Raw genomic sequence first — 19,339 nt, 5'->3', positions numbered from 1 at the left:
GATCCAGTGTGCACTTCTGACTTTTGTCTTCGGACTCAAAAAGCACTCCAATAACTTGCATCTTTAAAGAAAGAACTAAAGGAAGTTCTAATAAACCAAAATAAAATGTTGAGTAAAATTAATTTCACTCATTTGGCTATTGGTTGTCACCATAATCAACCTGCAGATTGACAGATTTGAACCAAGTCAAGGCTTGGACACAGACACAGACACAGACACAGACACACACACGTGCATAGTTCCAATATTCCAATAAGCACTCTTGACTGACAAGTCATTAACTCACAGAGCTGAATATAATAGCACAAGCCTAAAGACTCTGAGTAATACAGCTGTACGTTTGAATCTACATTTACCGCGTCTAGAGATATCGATAAGGATAATGATGCCAAGAATTATAAAGAAAACAGATTTGGTTTTGGTGGGGCTTTAAATTTAGTTCGCATCCTTCCAAAAAGTCTTAATAAATAGGAAATAGAAAATAGAAAATAGAAAAGGCTGTTCAGACCCTGCTGTGATTATATAAGTGCATTTGGGGAAAGGCTGCATCAGCTGATGTGCATATAATTTTACTTAGAGTATTCCTCCTGCCATTACTATATGAATGCCCAGAAAGCATGCCACCATTTCGCTGAACTGACAAAATGTGCACTTTCACTTTTTAAGCCTTGCAGTTAACTACACCAACCTCCTACTTTAATGGGCAACATGCAAGAACGGCCGGTTCTGGAACATAAACTTTACAGGCTTCCAGAAATTTGTTGCAGAAGCATGTCTGGCAAAGTATGAACGAGCTTTTAGAATCTCAAGTTAAGGTAATACAGCCAGTGGAGCCTTGTGAAGCCATAGCCACACAGCTTATTACTAAACCCTTCCCCATCTACCCCAAATTTCAAACTGATTTTATTTTAAATTTCAAACATTTTATTCAGGCTCCACACTAAGCTCTAAAGGTTCAACATCCCACTGCTTTGTTCACAGGCTAATCTTTTTAAACTTGATATTAACCAATAGTTGCTTTTACATTTTTGATAATAAAGCTGACATCATGGAAAAGTAAAATGGTATAAACCCCCATTGCACAAAACCGGATGAGCCAGCTCTGCAGATATGGTGCTTGCCAAAACAAGCGACCACAAGGAGTGCGATTAGCAGACTTCACTAGAAAACTCATGTTGGCCACATTGTCTAACCAATTTTACAACAAATTCAGTTCCTTTTAAAATCTAGATTTCTTGCCAACTGACAAAGCTTTAGTATGATGCATGACATACATGACAATGTGTTTTCGTTGGGTTTTTTTTTTTTTTATTCAGCTGGTGTTATTAGTTTCATCCTTTAGTACACAAAACAAATCTCTTCTACCAAGGAGTGTTCAACTCAAACATTTCAACACAGTTCTTCACCATTTATCATTTCGCATGCCTATTCATCATTTTACATCTAATACTATGTATCCTGAAGCAGCACAATTATTTCTGCACTATCCCTTTTTATTTGAAAGACTGTAGAAAAATAACCTCTCATTCCCAAAAAATAACATAACAGAAGAAAATGAGAAAACGCCTCTTTCCCATTCTGTCCTCTCCTGTGGACACTGGGATGGTATTTTCATTGACTCCTGACGGAGATCATTTCAATTGTTGTTTATAATAGTGTGAAGGTAAAATTGAGAGTGAGAGAGAGATACTGACAGAGAGAGACCGACTCACCTGCTGAGGCTGGTGCCAGCACAGGGGGCGATGTCTGGGGTGAGCACATACAGGCTGGTGTTTTTGGGCAGATGTAAACTCCTCAGCACCGTCTGAAATCACACAGCTGAGCTTAATCAGAGTCTACAAAACAGGTCCATTATGTTTCTGAAATGTCAGCATATCTACAACAAATGACTTGACAGTAAAGAGACACTCACACTATCAGACACATCTCCACTCTTCCAGCCTTTTAACTGCATTTTAGACACGGGCACCTGAAGCTCTGTCTCCAGAATCTGTTTGATGTCACCTGCAGAGAAACAGGACCGTGATTTAAGAATTATATTGCGCTTAGTTCACAGTGCCACCAGGAGAGGGCACCGTCAACCTTGGAAGTCAGATTTGTTTTATGGCCCCATAGCGCTTCATGATTTTCTACCATTAAAACATTTCAGTCAACTGAATAAGTAATTATCAGGCTCTGTTGCAGGGTTTTTATCCATAAGGGAACTTTTCAGTTGATATACATGAATGAAAAATGGTGTTTAACATAATTCCTATTTACAGTATATGGAACACTCATCAATGCATTACTGAGTAATTTAGTGGGGCGGAATGACTGTACATTTTCGATGTGTAACCAGAGAAATATACACACCCACATGCTCTCACACATGCACATTTATTCACTGCTCATATGCAGTACTGAGAAAAACCACATGCATTTCTCTGAATCTCTTAGAAACATGAACATGGCACAGGAAGACAGTGGACTTGAAATGAACCTGAAAGCAACACAGGTCAAAGAGCATGAGCGGGATAAGCTGAAATAGTGCAAGGTGACATGAGGGGACTTTATTTAGCACCAGCTGAGACAGGCATCACAGCTACACAAGTTAAATGTTTGTTGGTGCAGCTATAATAGCATGCACACATAAATTGGCTCTGGGACAGATACTTCCTCATATGACAGCAGGGAGATGTCAGACATCAAACGTTGCATAGTCAGTCAAATAAGTAAATGAGATTTGTTTTTAAAAGAAAACATTAAAGTGACTATAACTGCATGTTATTCTGCACAACAAATTATTGTAAAACAAGCTTGATCAAAGAAAAAAAAAAAAAAAAGTGACAATATCTATAAATACTTGAAAAAAACCTCTACAGAGATACAATTACAATGCTGCTGTTCTGCTTTATCTGTCACGCTTCTATTGGGCACCCATTTCTTTTCATTACTGTATGTGTGCGCTACTGCCCATGTGCTACTCACCCACGGTGCTGGCCTCCTCCAGCACCACCTCTATAGCGCGCGTGCGGTACTCCACATGGAAGTTGAGCATGCGTGGTTGCCGCTCCACGATGTGTCGCGCCGGCGGCACGGGGCAGAAGGCCGAGGAGGAGGAAGAGGAGGAGGAGGAAGAAGGCGACGTGGACGCCGACACAGCGGCGGGCGGCGGCGGGGGCGCGGCTGCCGGTGCAGTGGGCGGGCCCGTCTGAGACGCCTCGCTGGTGAAGCTGCTGCTGGGAGGGAGAGAGGAGGCAGCGAGGGGTGAAACCCCATCCGGTCCGGACCCGTTCACTGGACTCAGTCAGTCGGTCAGGCAACCGCTTGAGGTGATGGTGACAAGTGAAATATGGCAGGCATGTACTACTAAAACAAACAAGACAGAGTTTGAGAGTGGCTGTAAATATTTCCTTGTAAATGGCTCCTCGGTACCAATGTAAATGTTTCCTTGCTACATTGCAGTGACTTCAGCGGCTGTGAAGCACTTAGACAATAATTATGTTTCCACTTAAACTTCCTGTGGAACAGACCATTATGCTCGGTCCTGCCTCTGTCAGTATTGAACACTGACACTTCATTCAGGCCTCTGTCACCTGCTTCTCCTATTCTTAATAACATGAAATACCAGTGCTGATTGTTGTGAGTTTGTTGTCCTTTGTAACAACGATGTCCTTTGTAATCGTGAGGAAACAGATTTTTTTTTTTAAATACAAGAAACAGGCAATAGGCTGTCAGTCAGTCAAAGAGGAAAGGCATTTTAATTAATCAGTATTGAATTCTTGTTTAAATTAAATACTTATCTGAAAATACTTCTATACATCCTCTGCAGTTGCCCGTTTGATATACAGTTCTTCACCTTCATAACACAAGCACACAAACTATTTTATATGTTACACAGCCTCAGATGGTAAAGTCAAATGTTACTAGCAAAAAAAAAAAGACTAGATTAACACAGTACCAGTCTTCACGGTGATCCCATTATTCAGTTTCTCATTAGTGGGGAGACACCTAACGGACAATCTGAAACTGGCAAAGAGGTATTGGGAGGGAGGGGGCCTCCTCCTCCTCTCAGCGTTATCCACAATGGCAGCAGCGCGGCAATCCAAACAGTATCCGAGTGTAATGTAATGTAAACAAGCGTTACTGCGGGGATAATATGCGTTGGGCCCAACAGACACTCAACTGTCTAGCATAGAGGAAACTCTCTCTCTCCCTCTCTCTCTCTCTGCTATGGCTTGGGGACAGAAAACAGCTTTTTTTTTTTTTTTTTTTTTCTCTCTGTCTCTCTCTCACTCTTTGGGCGGCGGATGGTCAAATTCCCCCAAGCCCCCGTCCCCCTGTGGCAGTAAATAATGTCTTTTCTGAGGCAGCGGCTGGGACAAAAGGCTCTCTCTTCTCCTCCAGGGTCAGCACATATCGCGCTCAGAGAGCAAGCAGCGTGCCAGGGTCTGTGCACAAAGCACTGATTTATTCCACCTTATTATAATACCAAAAGGTTAAAGACGTTAGGGTCCTGGGGCAGGCAGGACACAAAAATGTACACCCACACCGTGGAAAAATATGATACACCACTGACATCACTGAAAATATATTGACAAACAGTACCACTATTCAATGTTCACTAGATTGAGGGGTAGGACCACAATTTTCAAAGAACACATAACGAAAGGAAAAACTAAATCATATTATTATTATTATTATTATTATTATTATTTATAATAATAATAATAATAATTCTTAAAAGGGACATTTATAAAATATACCCTTTCCATGAATACAAGACTAATGAAACTTCACTAGGCAATTTAAGTGTATCTGCTTTTACTCCCTTTCCCCGAGTCAAATGAATGCCGGGCCTTTTGCTATGGTCTGCATTTAGCAACTTTTAAAATCCCCATTACATTCTAACACATGGAACTACACAATCCCAGATTCAACTCATTTACCAATACTAACAACAACAACAACAACGATATGTGACCTTTGAGCTCACAGAAATTAAATCTAGAGGTAAAGCCAGGCCAATCCCTGAGAATGATGTAAGCATGAGGTCAAATGTTGTCCACATGGTTTGTATGACTTAACACTGAATTCAAATACTGTAGTTTGTGTCTTCAAATAAAGTGATGACAATGATTGCTCCACAAAAAGAACACCGACCACATTTTTTCCTGAGTAAAGGACAATGGAATTAAACATAAGGAAAATATTATTTTCAATCTGAACATGACAAAAAAGGCCTGCTGTTCAGTCACACATTCGATATGAAGTATAAAGGAGTTCCCTCCTGCTCCTTGGAATTTTACGGTACACAACCTCAAACCAAAAAGCCTGCGATTTGGTGTCTTTAAATTATTCTCTTAATAATGAATCGTTAAAAACGAGAGCAAAGGGCAGCATAGTAGTCTTCACAGTGCTCCCATTATTTGGTTTGTAGTAAGAGATCTTCAGCAAGGCACACTCTGCCCCCTCTGTGGAAAGGAAGGCCAGTCACACAGCCTCATCATCAATAATGGCCACAAAGGCGTAAGCGTGATCCTTACATCCCAAGGGGCTCCCCGTCTCCCATCAATAAACAACTTTGTGATCCGCAAACGCTCTCCAACTGTCCCTCATTCGGACTCTTGGCTCATCAAAGACTCTATTTAAACTGTTGTCCCTGCTCCTCCACCCACCCCTGCCCATTCCGTCCCCCAGCTCCCCGTTTTAAAAGGAATTCAGAAACGGTCATTCCATTGTGTGCACCTAGATGGCAGCCTCCACCCACCCAGCGCCTGGCAGAGGGTAGCGTAGGCCCCAGAGCTCAGTGCCTGGAGCCAGCTGGCAGCCAGCAGCTCAATGGGGGCACTTCAGCGAGCCGTGCCACCCTCCAGCCTGCAGTGCCGTGCCAGCTCCCAGCCAAAGGGGATGGCTGGATGTCGTGTTGCCAGAGCCCATTCATAATTATGGGTCTTAAAGAAAAACGTGTTCCTGGCCTCAATGCTTTTGCACTTGCTCACGCACATGCACACACACACACACACACACACACACACACACACACACACACTAAATAAACCGTCACACAGAGCACGCAGTGCTTGAATATATCTGCCCTTAAGGCTGTGGCGCATTCTGACCGTTGAAGAGAGACATGGACCGAGGACACAATGCCCTCAAACAGGCCGCTTTGGTCGCCAACAGTTTCAATTCCTGTTACTTGTTTCTCCTGTTGTCCATTTCTCTCTAAAACAAAACTGTGGAGGAACATGCATGCAGTCCACCAAGACATGCAAAACCAACTGTTTGGATGTGAACTGGTTCGTTACATTTCCAAATTCAGGTATCAACGTTTTTTGCCTGTTGCCCAAGACAGTGCCAGGCCTCTGTATAAGCCATCTGGGCCCAGTGAAGGACAGACAAATCTACTACCTTATGCAAATCAAGCATGGCTATGTCAACTGAGTGAAAACACCTTGAAAAGCTTGTGGTTTAACCTCAACAGTCATCATGAAAAAGGAGAAATGAGTGCAGAACCTTTTGAAATGTAAATACAATTTCAAAGATGTATGGTCATAGAACCTTTTGAACTTTCTGGGTCTCTGCATGAATCCAGTTTAAGAAGGCATAATAAGGAGAGCCTTGCTGATCAAACAATAGTAACATTTCACTTCACTATACCTTTACTAATAAACAAAAAGTTAAACATCCATGGTAATTAATGGAAAGAAATATGCACATCTCTTATAGGAATTATTACCATCCAATAATGAGGTTAACCCAGGTTCAAGTTTGACCAGCCCCTGCCAGTATAAAAATGCACACATTTTGGGGGACTTTCTCTCTATAAAAATCTACTCAAGTGCAACACTGCCAATGAAAATGATCAGAGAACACTCTGGGGGGGGGAAAGAAAAAAAAAAAAAAAGTTCACACACTGGAAAAAGCTACAAAAGCATTCATGAAGATTTGGTCTACGACTAACTGGTCTATGAACAAATACTACTAAAGTTCGACACTCTGATAGATGTGTACAGGGTTAACATGTACAATGTTTGTTTAAAACAATTACAATAAAACAAAACCTTATTCGCACTATGAAGTATGTGCGACAGCATTGCTGTCTCCAGGCCTGGATGCTTGCAATCACTAAATGCCATTCAAGCGGCATCAGAAAATGTAACAAGTGTGTGTCAGGGTTGTCTATGTATTTAAATATATGCATGTGTGGGGGGGGGGTGTCTTGTAATACAGTAACGATCAAAAACACAAACGTAAAATCAGCAACAAAGTAGCAGACAAGGAAAAAAAATCCATATTGTAGAATGGCCAAAGGAAACAAACTAAAACCAATTTATTTACAGGACTGGACCAAAATACTGTCTAACTAGGATTTATCAGCCGATACAGAAAACATTTGTTTAATTGTTAGTGCCAAAAGAGGCGGTTCCACAAGTTACCATATATAAGGGGTTTACATACTTTTACCATGAATAAACTTGCCGATTTTAAAACATTGGTTTAGTCAAGTTAAGAGCCTGTAAAATGTTATGCCTCACTTGTTAAAAAATGGCTTTTATTTATAATCAGGATTAGATGAAGATCAGATCACATTTTTAGAGCCATGCAAAAGTCCAGACAATCCCAAAGGGTTCACAACTTCTTCCTCAGAACTGGATATACAGCACAGTGGAGGAAAACCAGTCTGTAACAGTATAGTGTGTGCCGTTAAACCCTTGGCTGTCTACATCTGTTCAAAGTCCTATAAAAATCTTGTCGCTTTGTTGGTCGTTTCCCTGCATTACAAAGGTTACCAACTAACCACCACACTGGAAAAAAAAAATTGTTCACAGCAAATCTGGCTGTTACATTCCAATTTTTTAATTTCTTTCTTTTTTTTTTAAAGCAATTAATCAACACCAGGCTTTGGAAGGAAAGCGGGGTGACAAGTTCACTGCCTTATACTTCACACTCATTTCCTTTCCAGTTCCTTTCCAGCAATGAAATTCTCCTCCGTCTACCACTGTCTAGAACTGCACCCATTTATTTTAACCATCTACCATGATCTTGCGCTATTACACCTGACAACTTTTCGTTGACTCAAAGAAGTTAATCTGGGTGCTAACTGTTCACACCACACCCAGACCATAGCCACCTCCACCTCAGCCATGGGCGTAAGAATCATCGCTGAGAATGATTCAGAAGCCATGAGCTCCATGTCTTCTCCAGCCAGCATGTGTGCTTCTGTGAGAAAACCATTTCAGTAAAGGAGCTGAAGAGGTCTCCGCAACATACAGTGAAAGCCCAATGACTACAGATGGACTTCATTAAGGTAAAGGGGGGGGGGAGGCACAGAAATTTACTGCCACGACAAAAGTGCTTTTTGGAGTCCGGTTTTACTTCACAGTGGCATGGACACACCAACCAACTCTTGGTAGTGAGCATCCCCATTTGGTCAAATCTTAAATCAAATGGTGTGTCACTCTTGGACCGCCGCAGCAGTCTGTACACCGTCTCTGTACAAGACCATAGCATTTACTCTCCAGCGCTATATGCTAGAGCGTCCATCACGCCAACCAGCAGAATGGACACAGAGGTCAGGAGAAGCCCCTACCAGTCCAACCGTGCAGCACTGAACTCTGGGTGCAGGAAAAGTCACATCTGTCGAGCGTACCTTTGCAAGATGCCATTTTCTTGTGGTATCACGCCGTTGATGGCTGCCTGTAAAAATGAACAAAAAAATGTGTGTTTAACAACCACTGCCACATTATTTGCAAAAAGGACATATATAAATCACATGCACATGTGGGCTTCCAAATAAATAATACCATCACAAATGGCATAAATCAAGTTGTTCCTTACTACTAGTCTTTTATGAAATAGTAGCCATAGATCTCATAAACCCACTCCATTTCTATAAGAAGCAAGTTGATTTATTTAAATGGATTCAAAGTAAAAAGTAAATACTGACAGAGGTAGAGTCTGCTGATAGGTCAAGCTTTTTCATAAATGTAAATTACCTCCACCAGAGAGTCATGCCACACAGTTACACATAACCAGCTCACTACTTCCCTGCCTTGCCAAGTCCCTGCATCCCAAAGAAGCTGTTCAACTTAGGAATGACTCGTCAAGAAGGAAAAGCACCAATATCAGTTAAATCAACTCTCACAATGTGCTCATTAATCCCCAGTTTCTTTTTCAAAATGACCACACAGCATCACTATGCAGAGTAAACATAATGCCCAGACCATGGAACAACTAGAAACAGAAAACTGAAGGAAAAAGGTGCAAATTTACAGTTGAATTTACTATACCCCATCGAACTGAAAACAATGAAAAGACGAATAGCACCCATTTCCAAGAGCGATGAGTATTACAGAGTGACAACAAACAAAAGAAGCGCTATATAAATAAAGAACAACAACAAGAAGTCTGTCAAACATCCATTCAGGAACACACATTTACACATGAGCGGAATGCAGTAACGAGTGTTGCACATTTCCTTCCCTTTCTGGCTTGGAATGCCCCGTGATGGCCTTGAACACGTGCGAGAGAGAGAGAGAGAGAGAGATAGAGAGAGAGCGAGAGAGAGAGAGAGAGCGAGAGAGAGAGAGAGAGAGAGAGAGAGAGAGAGAGCGAGAGAGAGAGAGAGAGAGAGAGAGAGAGAGTATGTGTGAAAGACTATGAGTTTAGCATAAAGCAGTGTGCTCAGAGAGCATCCAAATGCAGCCAGGGCCAACAGGTCTCAAGGAAAATTACAACATCTCAAGACACAGGTAAAGTATCATAACTTAATAAGTTGAGCTAAATGGGAACAAAACAACATTGTTCATATTAACAGTGAAATGTTTTATAATAATTGATTTGCAGTCACCTGACAACTTTCAACCCATCACCAAAGCCTGAGATCTAAGCAGCCCAAGTCCAGACTTTCTGGATGCGCATGGTTACAAACTTTTCTGCCATTACTTACTTTTTTCTGAACAATTACCATTTCAATAACCCCCTTTTTTTACAAGTATAATACATGAACTGGAGAATAGTAAGCAAAACTTAATAAATTAGATTTACTGACATGTAGACAATGTCCTCCTCAGATTTTTATCTATTTGGCAAAGTTTTTTGAGCAAAGTTTTATGCATATTTACAGATTTATTCCCACACTGTGGAGCCAGCAGAGCACACATCCACTACGTTTATCTGAAGAATCACAGACAAACGCAGATGTACACAATGCTGAAAAACACCTTTAGGTATTATAAACAACCCAATGCTAATGAAAGGATTTGCCATGCGAGTGTGTGTGTGTACATGATCCTGACCAACAGCGCACTGCTCAGTACTTCAGTGCACACCTTGTTCCTGCCCACAGTTTTGCAAACAGGAAGAGCAATTCATCAAATTTACAGGTGCATCTAGCTACTGCAGGGGAATGGACCTGCTTATTTTGAACAGCTTCCAACATGCTCAAAGTTTGCAGAAAACACAGAACGCAGAATAGAGAAAAATGCCCCTGCATAATGCCCCTGGGGGGGCATTACTTTGAGTCTCTCTGAAACCGTCACTTACACTGACACTGCACATTCTTTACAGTCTATAAATATATATGGAGTGGGACACCCTGCAGAAGCAGCCTTTCAGGTTGTGTAGTGGCTACTGAGCCACTTGTGTTGATAAATACTACCAGAGCAGAGGGTTTGGAGGAGACAGCCTGTACTGGAAAAGATGCTGTTCGTTATTTTGGTACGTTTTCCTCACATCAGTCAACTACATTCAAAGCAACATGAAATATGAAATCTGGGAAAAGGCAGAGTGTATAGCAATATAACAAATGTGCATCACAAATGGCCTGCTAAAAATAAGATTGTGTGCTTGATTAGAAATTGAAAATAACAGTACAGGTATCGATCTACAGTGTTCCATAAAAATGTTTATAGTATCTGCTAATACCCACCCGCTAAAATGTTATAAGGGTTGAAAAAAATAAAGCTTTCTAATTATTCACCTTTTTAGAAGCAATGTATGGATTTGACAGTTTTGTTATACAGTCTATATAGATCATCCATAGCTTCCTGTGCTGGTGCAAACATACATGTTTTTGAGTCACCACACAAAAATACAGATTTGTTCCTTGTCTATACACCCCTGGAAACAATCTGTGTAAACCCCCTTTTTAAAATTACATTAAGGTGACATTTCTAAGCACAATTTTCCAACACTAAAATCACTACAGTATTCTGGTGCATCTGATGTCAATTTAGTGTAGGCAAACTAGGAAAAACTGCTTACTTCTTTTGACTAACTTCAGCAAACCAGATTAGAAGGACAACGGCGAAGTTACCAAAGCAATTCTTTGGGTTAATGAGTTGCAGGGGGAGGGTGTAGATGGCCACGAAAGAACTAATCTGTTGATATCTAGCACAGTACATGGGGCTGTGCTTTTGCTGGTGCAAATGTCAACACTGGATCAGAAGAACTGTGCAAAAGCAAGCTTGTGTTCTAACACCCACATAGGACAATAGGCCAATGTATGATTTACATGAATGGTCACAAACAGAAAGCAGACTAACCATCCCTTGATAAACAATTTGTAATTAACCAGACTTACACAATTTGCTATAATGTCTGCAAGCACATAAAAGCACTGGTACTTACCACCAAATCCCAGTTGTTCAGTTCTAGGAGAGTGATGGCTTCCGCAATGTTGTCAATCCCAGTACATGCCTAAAACGAAAGAGGTGTAAGGAAAGTATCACTTTCAGAACTCTCTCTAGCAACGCTAATCACAATGCATTTCTGAAATTAATCTTAGGGAAAGAATCTGTATTGTCTGTTAAAGGTTTGTCGTATTGGCGAATTACAAAACATAGTTTACATATTTATACACATCATTGTAAGTGGTAGAAAAGTGGCCAAAACAATCTCCAATATTTGTTTTAAAGGCTTATTAGCAACAAAGTAATAGCGTGCGGAAAAAAATAAACATTCTCTAGAATGAGAGTGATTACCAGCAAAGTTATGCATTAGACTGTGTTAAACGAAGGTCAGATATCAAACGATCAACCTGCTGTTTTTAATGCTTTTATTTAGACAGGTGGCTAAATTGTGCTCTTTCATTAGAGACTGTTCAACAACAAATAACAAATAGCATGTATTTAATTCGTCTGTAGAGTCAGTAATAAACACATTACTGTGCTAATGTGCCCATTACAAAAACAAAATCCATTTAAAGAACGTAGCTAGCTAGCTAATATTTTAATTTTCACAAACCGGACATATGTTCTAAATTAGTAAACAAACAAGCAAAACCTGCCTCATTTAATAGCCTTACTAGCTAGGTTAACTAAAATGTCCAGTCATAGCCATATTCCTATATACTCAGCTAGGCTAGCTATGCTAGCTAGCAAATTTTGTTCTGTCCCGATAGATACCCGACTAGACATTTTGACATTTACACTTATTAACAGAGAAAGATTAGGTACTTGTATCGTTTATTTAAGTTGTTCCCAAACGCCAAATAAAACTCTGCATGGAAACTAGCCAGCTAGCTAGCAGGTTCGCCGGCTGCTGTCAAAGTGCAACAATGAAGCAGTTGCCTAGCATCCGAGCTAGCTAGCTGGCTAACTTTCACAAGTACCTGCCTACTTCAGTAATGTTAGGCAGATAGCCAACTAACAGTTGGCTTGTTTCGTAGCAGGGTTGCAGTCAACCGTTGTTTTATGGATAAGATCGCTGTAAATACTAAAAGCACCTCGGATAATTGGATAACTTGCCGGCTAACAAACTGTCAGTGACTTAGCAGGCTTAGATACCCAGTTAGCTCGCTAGATACTCTTGTAAGACAAGGGTTGATATGTTAGCTGCCAGCCAACTGGCCTTCTGAACAAAAACAGGTTACGCGTTTGAAGTATGCACGCGTCTCACCTAAAACCAAAATGAATAGACGTCTCCGGTTAGACAAAAACCTACCTGAAAGTCAGCCAGAATCATTTCTCTGTCCATGTTGCTGCCACTATCGGAGGCCATCGCAGTGACTGACTAACGCTGACGCTATTGATAACGCTAATGCTAGCTCTTCTGGTACTGCTAGATGTGCTGCCCTGACTCACTTGCTTGGTCCCTTTAGCACACACAGTCTGAGACGCAAAAGGGTAACTAGGGACTCATGTAAAACGTCGCTTTGAATCTTAAGGCCTATTTGACCCCAGGATTTGTCCTAGTGCAGCCGGTAATTCAAGAGCAAATGCCACACTTTGGGTCCTTCTTCCTAATCTCAAATAGTTTTAGTAGATTTTCTGTTACCGTCACTTTTTATCAAAGCAACGGAAACATTGTACGGCAGTCGCGAAGAACTGTCGCAAATTGAAGACAAAAAATGCGTTCTATTAACGCAGAAATCACGCAGGACTGGGCACCGTCGTTTACCTTAAAACAACTGCAGGTTGTTTCAGGTAATATTATCTGGGGTCAAAAAAATGGCCATTGTTAGATTATGTCGTCGCATATCTTATTTCTTTTTAAGAGCCTGTGGTTATGGGGAAGATGGTCTTAACAGAATCTTTTAGTATTAGCCTATTTAAGAGGCTCATATTAAAGACTGGTGAAATATTTTCATTTCAGTTGACAGCTTAAACAGACCAAATACATTTCAATTATATGTAATAAATAATACATTTTTATGTTTGCGGTATACTTCACGTAAACTAAGCCGTTTCTGACTAATTTGACGCACGAGCTCTTTGCAAGCGTGCACCAATAATCATCACCCATATGACTGATACCTACATTGTATTATCAAATCAGTGTGAAGTAACGACTGATCTGTCGTTTGTACTAACAATGGCAAATGTACAACTGTTTCAATTAATATCCTAAAATAACAGTCTAATTAATGGGTTAATGATTGATGCTCCATGGGCCAAAATGAGCTTCAAGCGAATTCATGCCTGTCACTTTATCTCCCCAGTGTGTGAAGAGGGAAAGCCTAAAGTACAGATGAAGCTCTTTTCACCGTTAGCCTACCGTTGAGTCCCGCCTCTCCCTCCGTCTGTTTTAAAAGTGGGCGGAAGTCAGTCCTTTAGTTCAAAAAATGAATGATGTCAAACAGTAGCGGACTCTCTTTCTCTTACAACGTCTACTGCTTAGTGCCATTCTGGTTGTCGAATAGCTATAGCAAGAAAATGTTCCGACGATACATCGATGTAGGCTATTTGATGCAACTGTTTACACAGGTAGCTAGTACAATGTTATAGCATATTTTACCTAACTCGAAATGTGACACTATTGCGTGAATCTTGGTGCTGCGTAATGTAGCCTGTAATTAACTAGCTACAATGTAACGCCGGGAGTGCGATCAAGAAGATATTTGCATTTTAACTTATGTAGTGCTGTAGCGTGAATTGGTAGAGAAACACAACAACGGTTTCTCATTCTGTAAACTCACCCGTTTGTATTTTTCGTCTCGGAACCGCTTAGCTTTTGTATTTGCTCTACCTCATCAACATTCAATAGTGCAAAGTCATAATGACACAAATCTGAGTTTATTCAAATGCGCAACTACATTCAAACGATTTCGTCTCGATTTGAAATGGGCGGGAAGCTTGCATAAAACTTTGAGAACACATCCTTCTATAATCATTGGATGGCTGCGGGTAATCGTTGCTTGAAGTGACATTCATTCTCTTTATTTGTTTTCAGACGCGTGATTGGAGACATCGATAGGTCCGGTGAACTTAGATAACCCACACCTTTGGGTGGCAGTTTTAAGACAATGCACCTGCATATCAGTGTCGAAATACGACTCTGAGTGGATTTGTAAATTTTGAGTCCTCAAATATTGTGGTCGGTTAAGGAGCACCAATGCCTAATCTGCTGATACGTAATGTCATTTGGTTTTAATATGAAACGTTTTACGGGATTACTTCTTTTTTTAAACATCCTCAAAAGTCTGGATGCAAGATCTGTACAACCGTCATAACTGGAGCCAAGTTGCAGCGTATGTGACCTGCACGGGCGTCTTTCTGGAGTCAAGGCAAGAAAAACATTTTCAAGCTAGTATCCGATCATGTACTTTTGTACAACACGTTTTCGCCGGTGGTGACTGAAGCCTGCTTCTCGGATATGGCGTGATATCCCCGTTTTCTGTACTAAGAACGATTGTTACAGTGGGACGATATTAAAACTTGAGGCGGATCTTGGCAGAACACCAACTTTTGGGGGCTGGAAGAAGAGACTATTTACTACAAATCCGTAGTGCTTCGCGTCCCAATCCGGACTGGGATCTTTAGCAACATCACAAAATTTTAATTGAACCCGTTATTGTACTCTCTCACCATTTTGTGAAGATCATGGCCGAAGCTCCAGATGCAAATAGGTTGTGCACAGCAGCTGCGCGAGGGGACTTGAGGGAAATTGAAATGATATTGCAGAGCAACATTGACGTTAATGAAAAGAACATTTTCGGCAGGACACCGTTGCAGGTTGGAGACAACAATCGACCTATACTTTTTGCTTTTAAACGTAATGCTTTAAATATTTAACAATAAGCCTAAATTGAATAGGTATATCTCAATGTCAGATTAGCTTCATGAGTCATGTCAAGACAAAACCTGAATAGCCTAATCGGTGTGTGTGTGTGTGTGTGTGTGTGTGTGTGTGTGTGTGTGTGTGTGTGTGTGCGCGCGCGCGAGCGAGCGTGTATTTTTATTCGTTATTGCTTTTGTTACGATCGGATATTTAGATTGCCTACTACTCAGATTTTATGCCAATTATACATTTTGGATGGCAAGTGTATAGACATCATATTGGGGATTGTCGGGCTTGTAATTTCTTATTAACTCTTAAAATAAGACATTTTTCATACCAATAACATATGTTGCTGTTAACTTGGGCCTGCTGTATGGGAGCTGCTAAATTTTACATTTGTTTAATCCATATTAGTCTAATAGGGCGTAGGCTGCAATGTTGTAGTAGTAAAGTTTCAGAGTCTTTCAAATATTCTTTTTCAAAAATGGTGTCACTTCCCGTTTTACAGTCGTCTAAAAGGTAGGCTATTGATTTTTAAACATTTTAATGTCAGTTAACCTGTCCATGTTTTTGTTTAATAGCTTCGTATTTAGTTTGTTTTTGGTCTTGGCCTACATTTAAAATGGAAAATTCTAACCTCTGAATAGAACAGCAACCAACACCATAGGCCTTAATATGGTGATGTCAGACCACACAAAAATAATTTTAAGTTTTGTAGTATGAAATGGGGTATACTCTAATTATTTAATTAAAAAAAAATAGCCAATGAAAAATAAAACAAACTGCAGCTCGAACCTGGTGATAACACACAGGTCAAGTTAAAATGCTCATACTTTATACAAGAGTCTTGTTTCTGTTTTAAAATTAATGGTTATACATTTTGAAGGTATAATGTTTGAACAGAATTGCTCCAAATATCACAGGCCTCGATGTAGTGATGGCCTGGATTACTCCAAAAAATATTTACATTTTTATAAAAGACAATAGGGTCTTCCTTCATTTAATCAAGTAGGCTCCACTGCAGCCCTGCTGGTTGCCTAAACGACGATGATGATGAGTATATTTATATAGTGCCTTTTATAAACCCAAGGTCGTTTTTACACCGGTCAATCTCAAATACAATTGTTGATTACTCATATTTATATACTGTATTGCATAAGCTGCCCAAGTTTCACCTTTAGAATGACTAGATATGTAGGCAGCTACGCATTTAGGGGCTTCCCAAATCAAATAAACACTTGATGTAGGGTAGGCTAAGATGAACGCATTTTGGCTGCGTTCTGTAATGTTGTGTTTCATCTCCCATGTTTACTTTAGAAATGTCTCAAACAACCATTTAAGGGAGTTAAATTTGAAGGTTTCTGATTCTGAAATTGTACTTTCAAAATATGGCCTAATTATTCTAATAATTCGAATTGTTCTGTCTTAATTGTAACAGTGTAGAAATTAATTTTTGGAAACGGAACTGATATTGGTCTACAATGAAAATGGGTTTTAATCCCCACTGTGTAGGTTACTTTAATCTAGTAGCCATATTAACATGTGCATTTATGGATACCAGAAATTAGATCAAGTCAAAGCTTTGCTTTTGTGAGAAGCTACAGATAATTGCATATTTTATTTGTATTGAATTAATTCAACCCCCAAGCATTAAGGTTGGACATATTTCTCATTTAGTTCTAAGACCATTATAACCTGCTTGTAACAATAAAATTCTTAAACGCATTAATAGTGTCTAGATGATGTCTTAATATTATATTTTACATAACAATACCAACGTATTAAATGTGTTCTAATATTGCGCTCCTCTTGTAGGTGGTGAAACTAGGCTGTCCCTGTGCAGCGGAGGCGCTGCTCCTAGCGCAGGCGGACCCGAACTTGCGCGACCCCATCGGAGGGCTGACGATAACGCACGACGCGGCAAGGGACGGATACGTTGACACGCTTCAGGTGCTGGTGAACTATGGCGCCAACGTCAATCTCCTGGACGGCGGCGGCAACCTGCCCCTGCATCTAGCGGCGAGAGAGGGCCATCTGGATGTTGTTCAGTTTCTCATCCAGCACACCACGCAGCCTTTTCAGAAAAACGGCGCAGGGTTAACGCCTCTTGAATTGGCCTCCGTGAATAACAGAGACGACACTGCACGTTGGCTAGAGACGTACAGGTCTACGAATTCACATTAAAACTATTGACCGTCAGCTTTGTTGTATGGCAGAGGTAACATGCTGAAAGGGAGTATTGAAGTATTACGTATTCAGCTAACTACCTCTTTTGTATTGTGAAAATCACAGTTATGAGCTCAAGGAAAGGTAATTTCCATCACTGCGACTTTATCGTTTCACTGTAAACTTATGGGTCCTTCTGCGTTTAATGACCTTTCGTTGCGTATTATAGGCCCGTTTTACCTAGTTTCCCTATAGCTTCGTAATGTAGAGACATTCCTAATTATTTGAGAAAGTATTCACAGTGACACTCGTGGTATGGTCTTTATTTCACAACGCTTTTTGTGAAACTGGTCCCTGACGTGGTTTTAGTTGAAAGGGTGACTATTTCAATAGGCTACACTTTATGTAGCTGCCATTTTGCGCAATTTTCATGTCCCTTCAGACTTTAATTTTTTAAACAGCAGAAAATCAGTCTCCAGTGAGTGTATATGAGGTCTGGAGGGACTTATGCCTCTTCTGTTGCATGATTTTTAAATCAAGAAAGAAAATCGTTCTGATTGTAAAAAACTTTATTTTACTAAAATAATTGCTTTAGGCCTAAAAGCCAGAGCCGACTTTTCCATCGCAAGAACTCTGACATATTGTCCTTTTTTGTTTGTTTGTCGACTAAATTGCACTTTTGCTTGTAAATTATGCATTTCATTACTTATCAAATTTAACTGTGAACGAATGTCTTTCTGTCGCGACAAGACATTATATCTACAAAATAACCAAAGACAACCGTTAAACGGTTTCCAAAAATGACTATATTTGAGTTGGGTTGTGTGTCCTAGGCTATGAGTGGTTTATCGTTTTATTTAACTGATCGGATAACACTGAAAGGGGGTTAGGCTAATGTGTTTTTTCCAATGTAGGCCTAAATGAAAAATACCATTTAATAAATTGGATAGCCTGAACATTACAATATAAGTGATGGTGAAATACTTTAATATGAAGTAATAAAACGCTGTGACTAAATACTATTGTTGGTGTCATTTCTATTCATATATGTAAGTTAGCTCTAGTTTAGTGGGCTATGAAGACAAGCTCGCATAGCCGAGCGCATGCATGAGCCTCAAAAGGATGAGGCGGCGCTCATAAATTAATTCCTAATCATAAGCGTCTTTGTCATCGTTAAAAATATGTTCACTGTGTTTCTAAAATACTTTACAACGATTTGCATATATAAACAATATAAGCAGGTAGCAAACAAATCTAATCATCTGTAGAATTAACATGAAAGTTCTAATCGATCTTTATTTTAAAAGATCCAGACTACTTTGTGCACATCACCGGGCGCCTCACATTTTCTTCACGTATCTGCAGGCTGATTTGATCGTAATCACGGGTTATGGGGTACTCATTACTTTAGTATGAAGTATAGCATATAGGTGCAGGGGTGGCCAGTCTAACTGGCAGTAACGTTCTCATTTTATCTTTGCAGCATGTAGTCTGTTTCTGCTTTACACGCGTGAAGTAGTCCGGATAGCTTTTAGGGTACTTTTTCACGTTACCGGAAAGTGAAAGCAAAAAAAAGAAGGAGAAACAGTATAAAAATATCTAACAACGTTTAGCTAAGGAAAAATATAAGAAATCCGTTAGATCGGTCTGAGGCAATAGGCTAGCATAGGCTCGTCTGATGCCAAGA

General features: G+C 40.2%; 2 protein-coding genes across 8 annotated transcripts in view; one reads left to right on the top strand and one right to left on the bottom strand.

The window, feature by feature from the left end:
* The window catches only part of faf1 (Fas (TNFRSF6) associated factor 1), a 57,094-nt gene extending 43,797 nt beyond the window's left edge, over positions 1-13,297 (bottom strand). The window contains exons 1-6 of one of the 2 annotated variants that reach the window (XM_035521924.2): positions 12,931-13,297; positions 11,617-11,685; positions 8,636-8,682; positions 2,968-3,218; positions 1,913-2,004; positions 1,713-1,804 (exon numbers count right to left, since the gene is read on the bottom strand). In XM_035521924.2, coding sequence (XP_035377817.2) covers positions 1,713-1,804; positions 1,913-2,004; positions 2,968-3,218; positions 8,636-8,682; positions 11,617-11,685; positions 12,931-12,987 — 608 coding nt within the window. In that variant the 5' untranslated portion in view covers positions 12,988-13,297. The remainder of the gene's footprint in view (positions 1-1,712; positions 1,805-1,912; positions 2,005-2,967; positions 3,219-8,635; positions 8,683-11,616; positions 11,686-12,930) is intronic. The other variant, XM_035521925.2, reaches the window with a different exon arrangement.
* Positions 13,298-13,359: 62 nt separating this feature from the next.
* On the top strand, positions 13,360-18,669 carry cdkn2c (cyclin-dependent kinase inhibitor 2C (p18, inhibits CDK4)). Of its 6 annotated transcripts, none has more exons than XM_027001390.3 (3): positions 13,360-13,412; positions 14,659-15,440; positions 17,302-18,669. In XM_027001390.3, the coding sequence occupies exons 2-3, from the start codon at positions 15,309-15,311 to the stop codon at positions 17,668-17,670; spliced, it is 501 nt and encodes a 166-aa protein (XP_026857191.1). In that variant the 5' UTR covers positions 13,360-13,412; positions 14,659-15,308; the 3' UTR covers positions 17,671-18,669. The 6 variants fall into 6 exon arrangements, 5 of the variants coding, with proteins under 5 accessions (XP_026857191.1, XP_026857189.1, XP_026857192.1 ...); XR_014119981.1 differs by lacking the exon at positions 13,360-13,412 and adding an exon at positions 14,059-14,192 and having other exon boundaries at positions 14,659-14,992; positions 17,302-17,440; XM_027001388.3 differs by lacking the exon at positions 13,360-13,412 and adding an exon at positions 14,059-14,162.
* Positions 18,670-19,339: the final 670 nt, after the last annotated feature.

Source organism: Electrophorus electricus, chromosome 25 (assembly GCF_041902795.1).
Source record: "Electrophorus electricus isolate QZ-2024a chromosome 25, ASM4190279v1, whole genome shotgun sequence".
In the NCBI taxonomy this organism is placed as follows: domain Eukaryota; kingdom Metazoa; phylum Chordata; class Actinopteri; order Gymnotiformes; family Gymnotidae; genus Electrophorus; species Electrophorus electricus.
The sequence above is the reverse complement of the archived record's forward strand: the minus strand, read 5'-3'. Positions and strand labels throughout refer to the sequence as shown.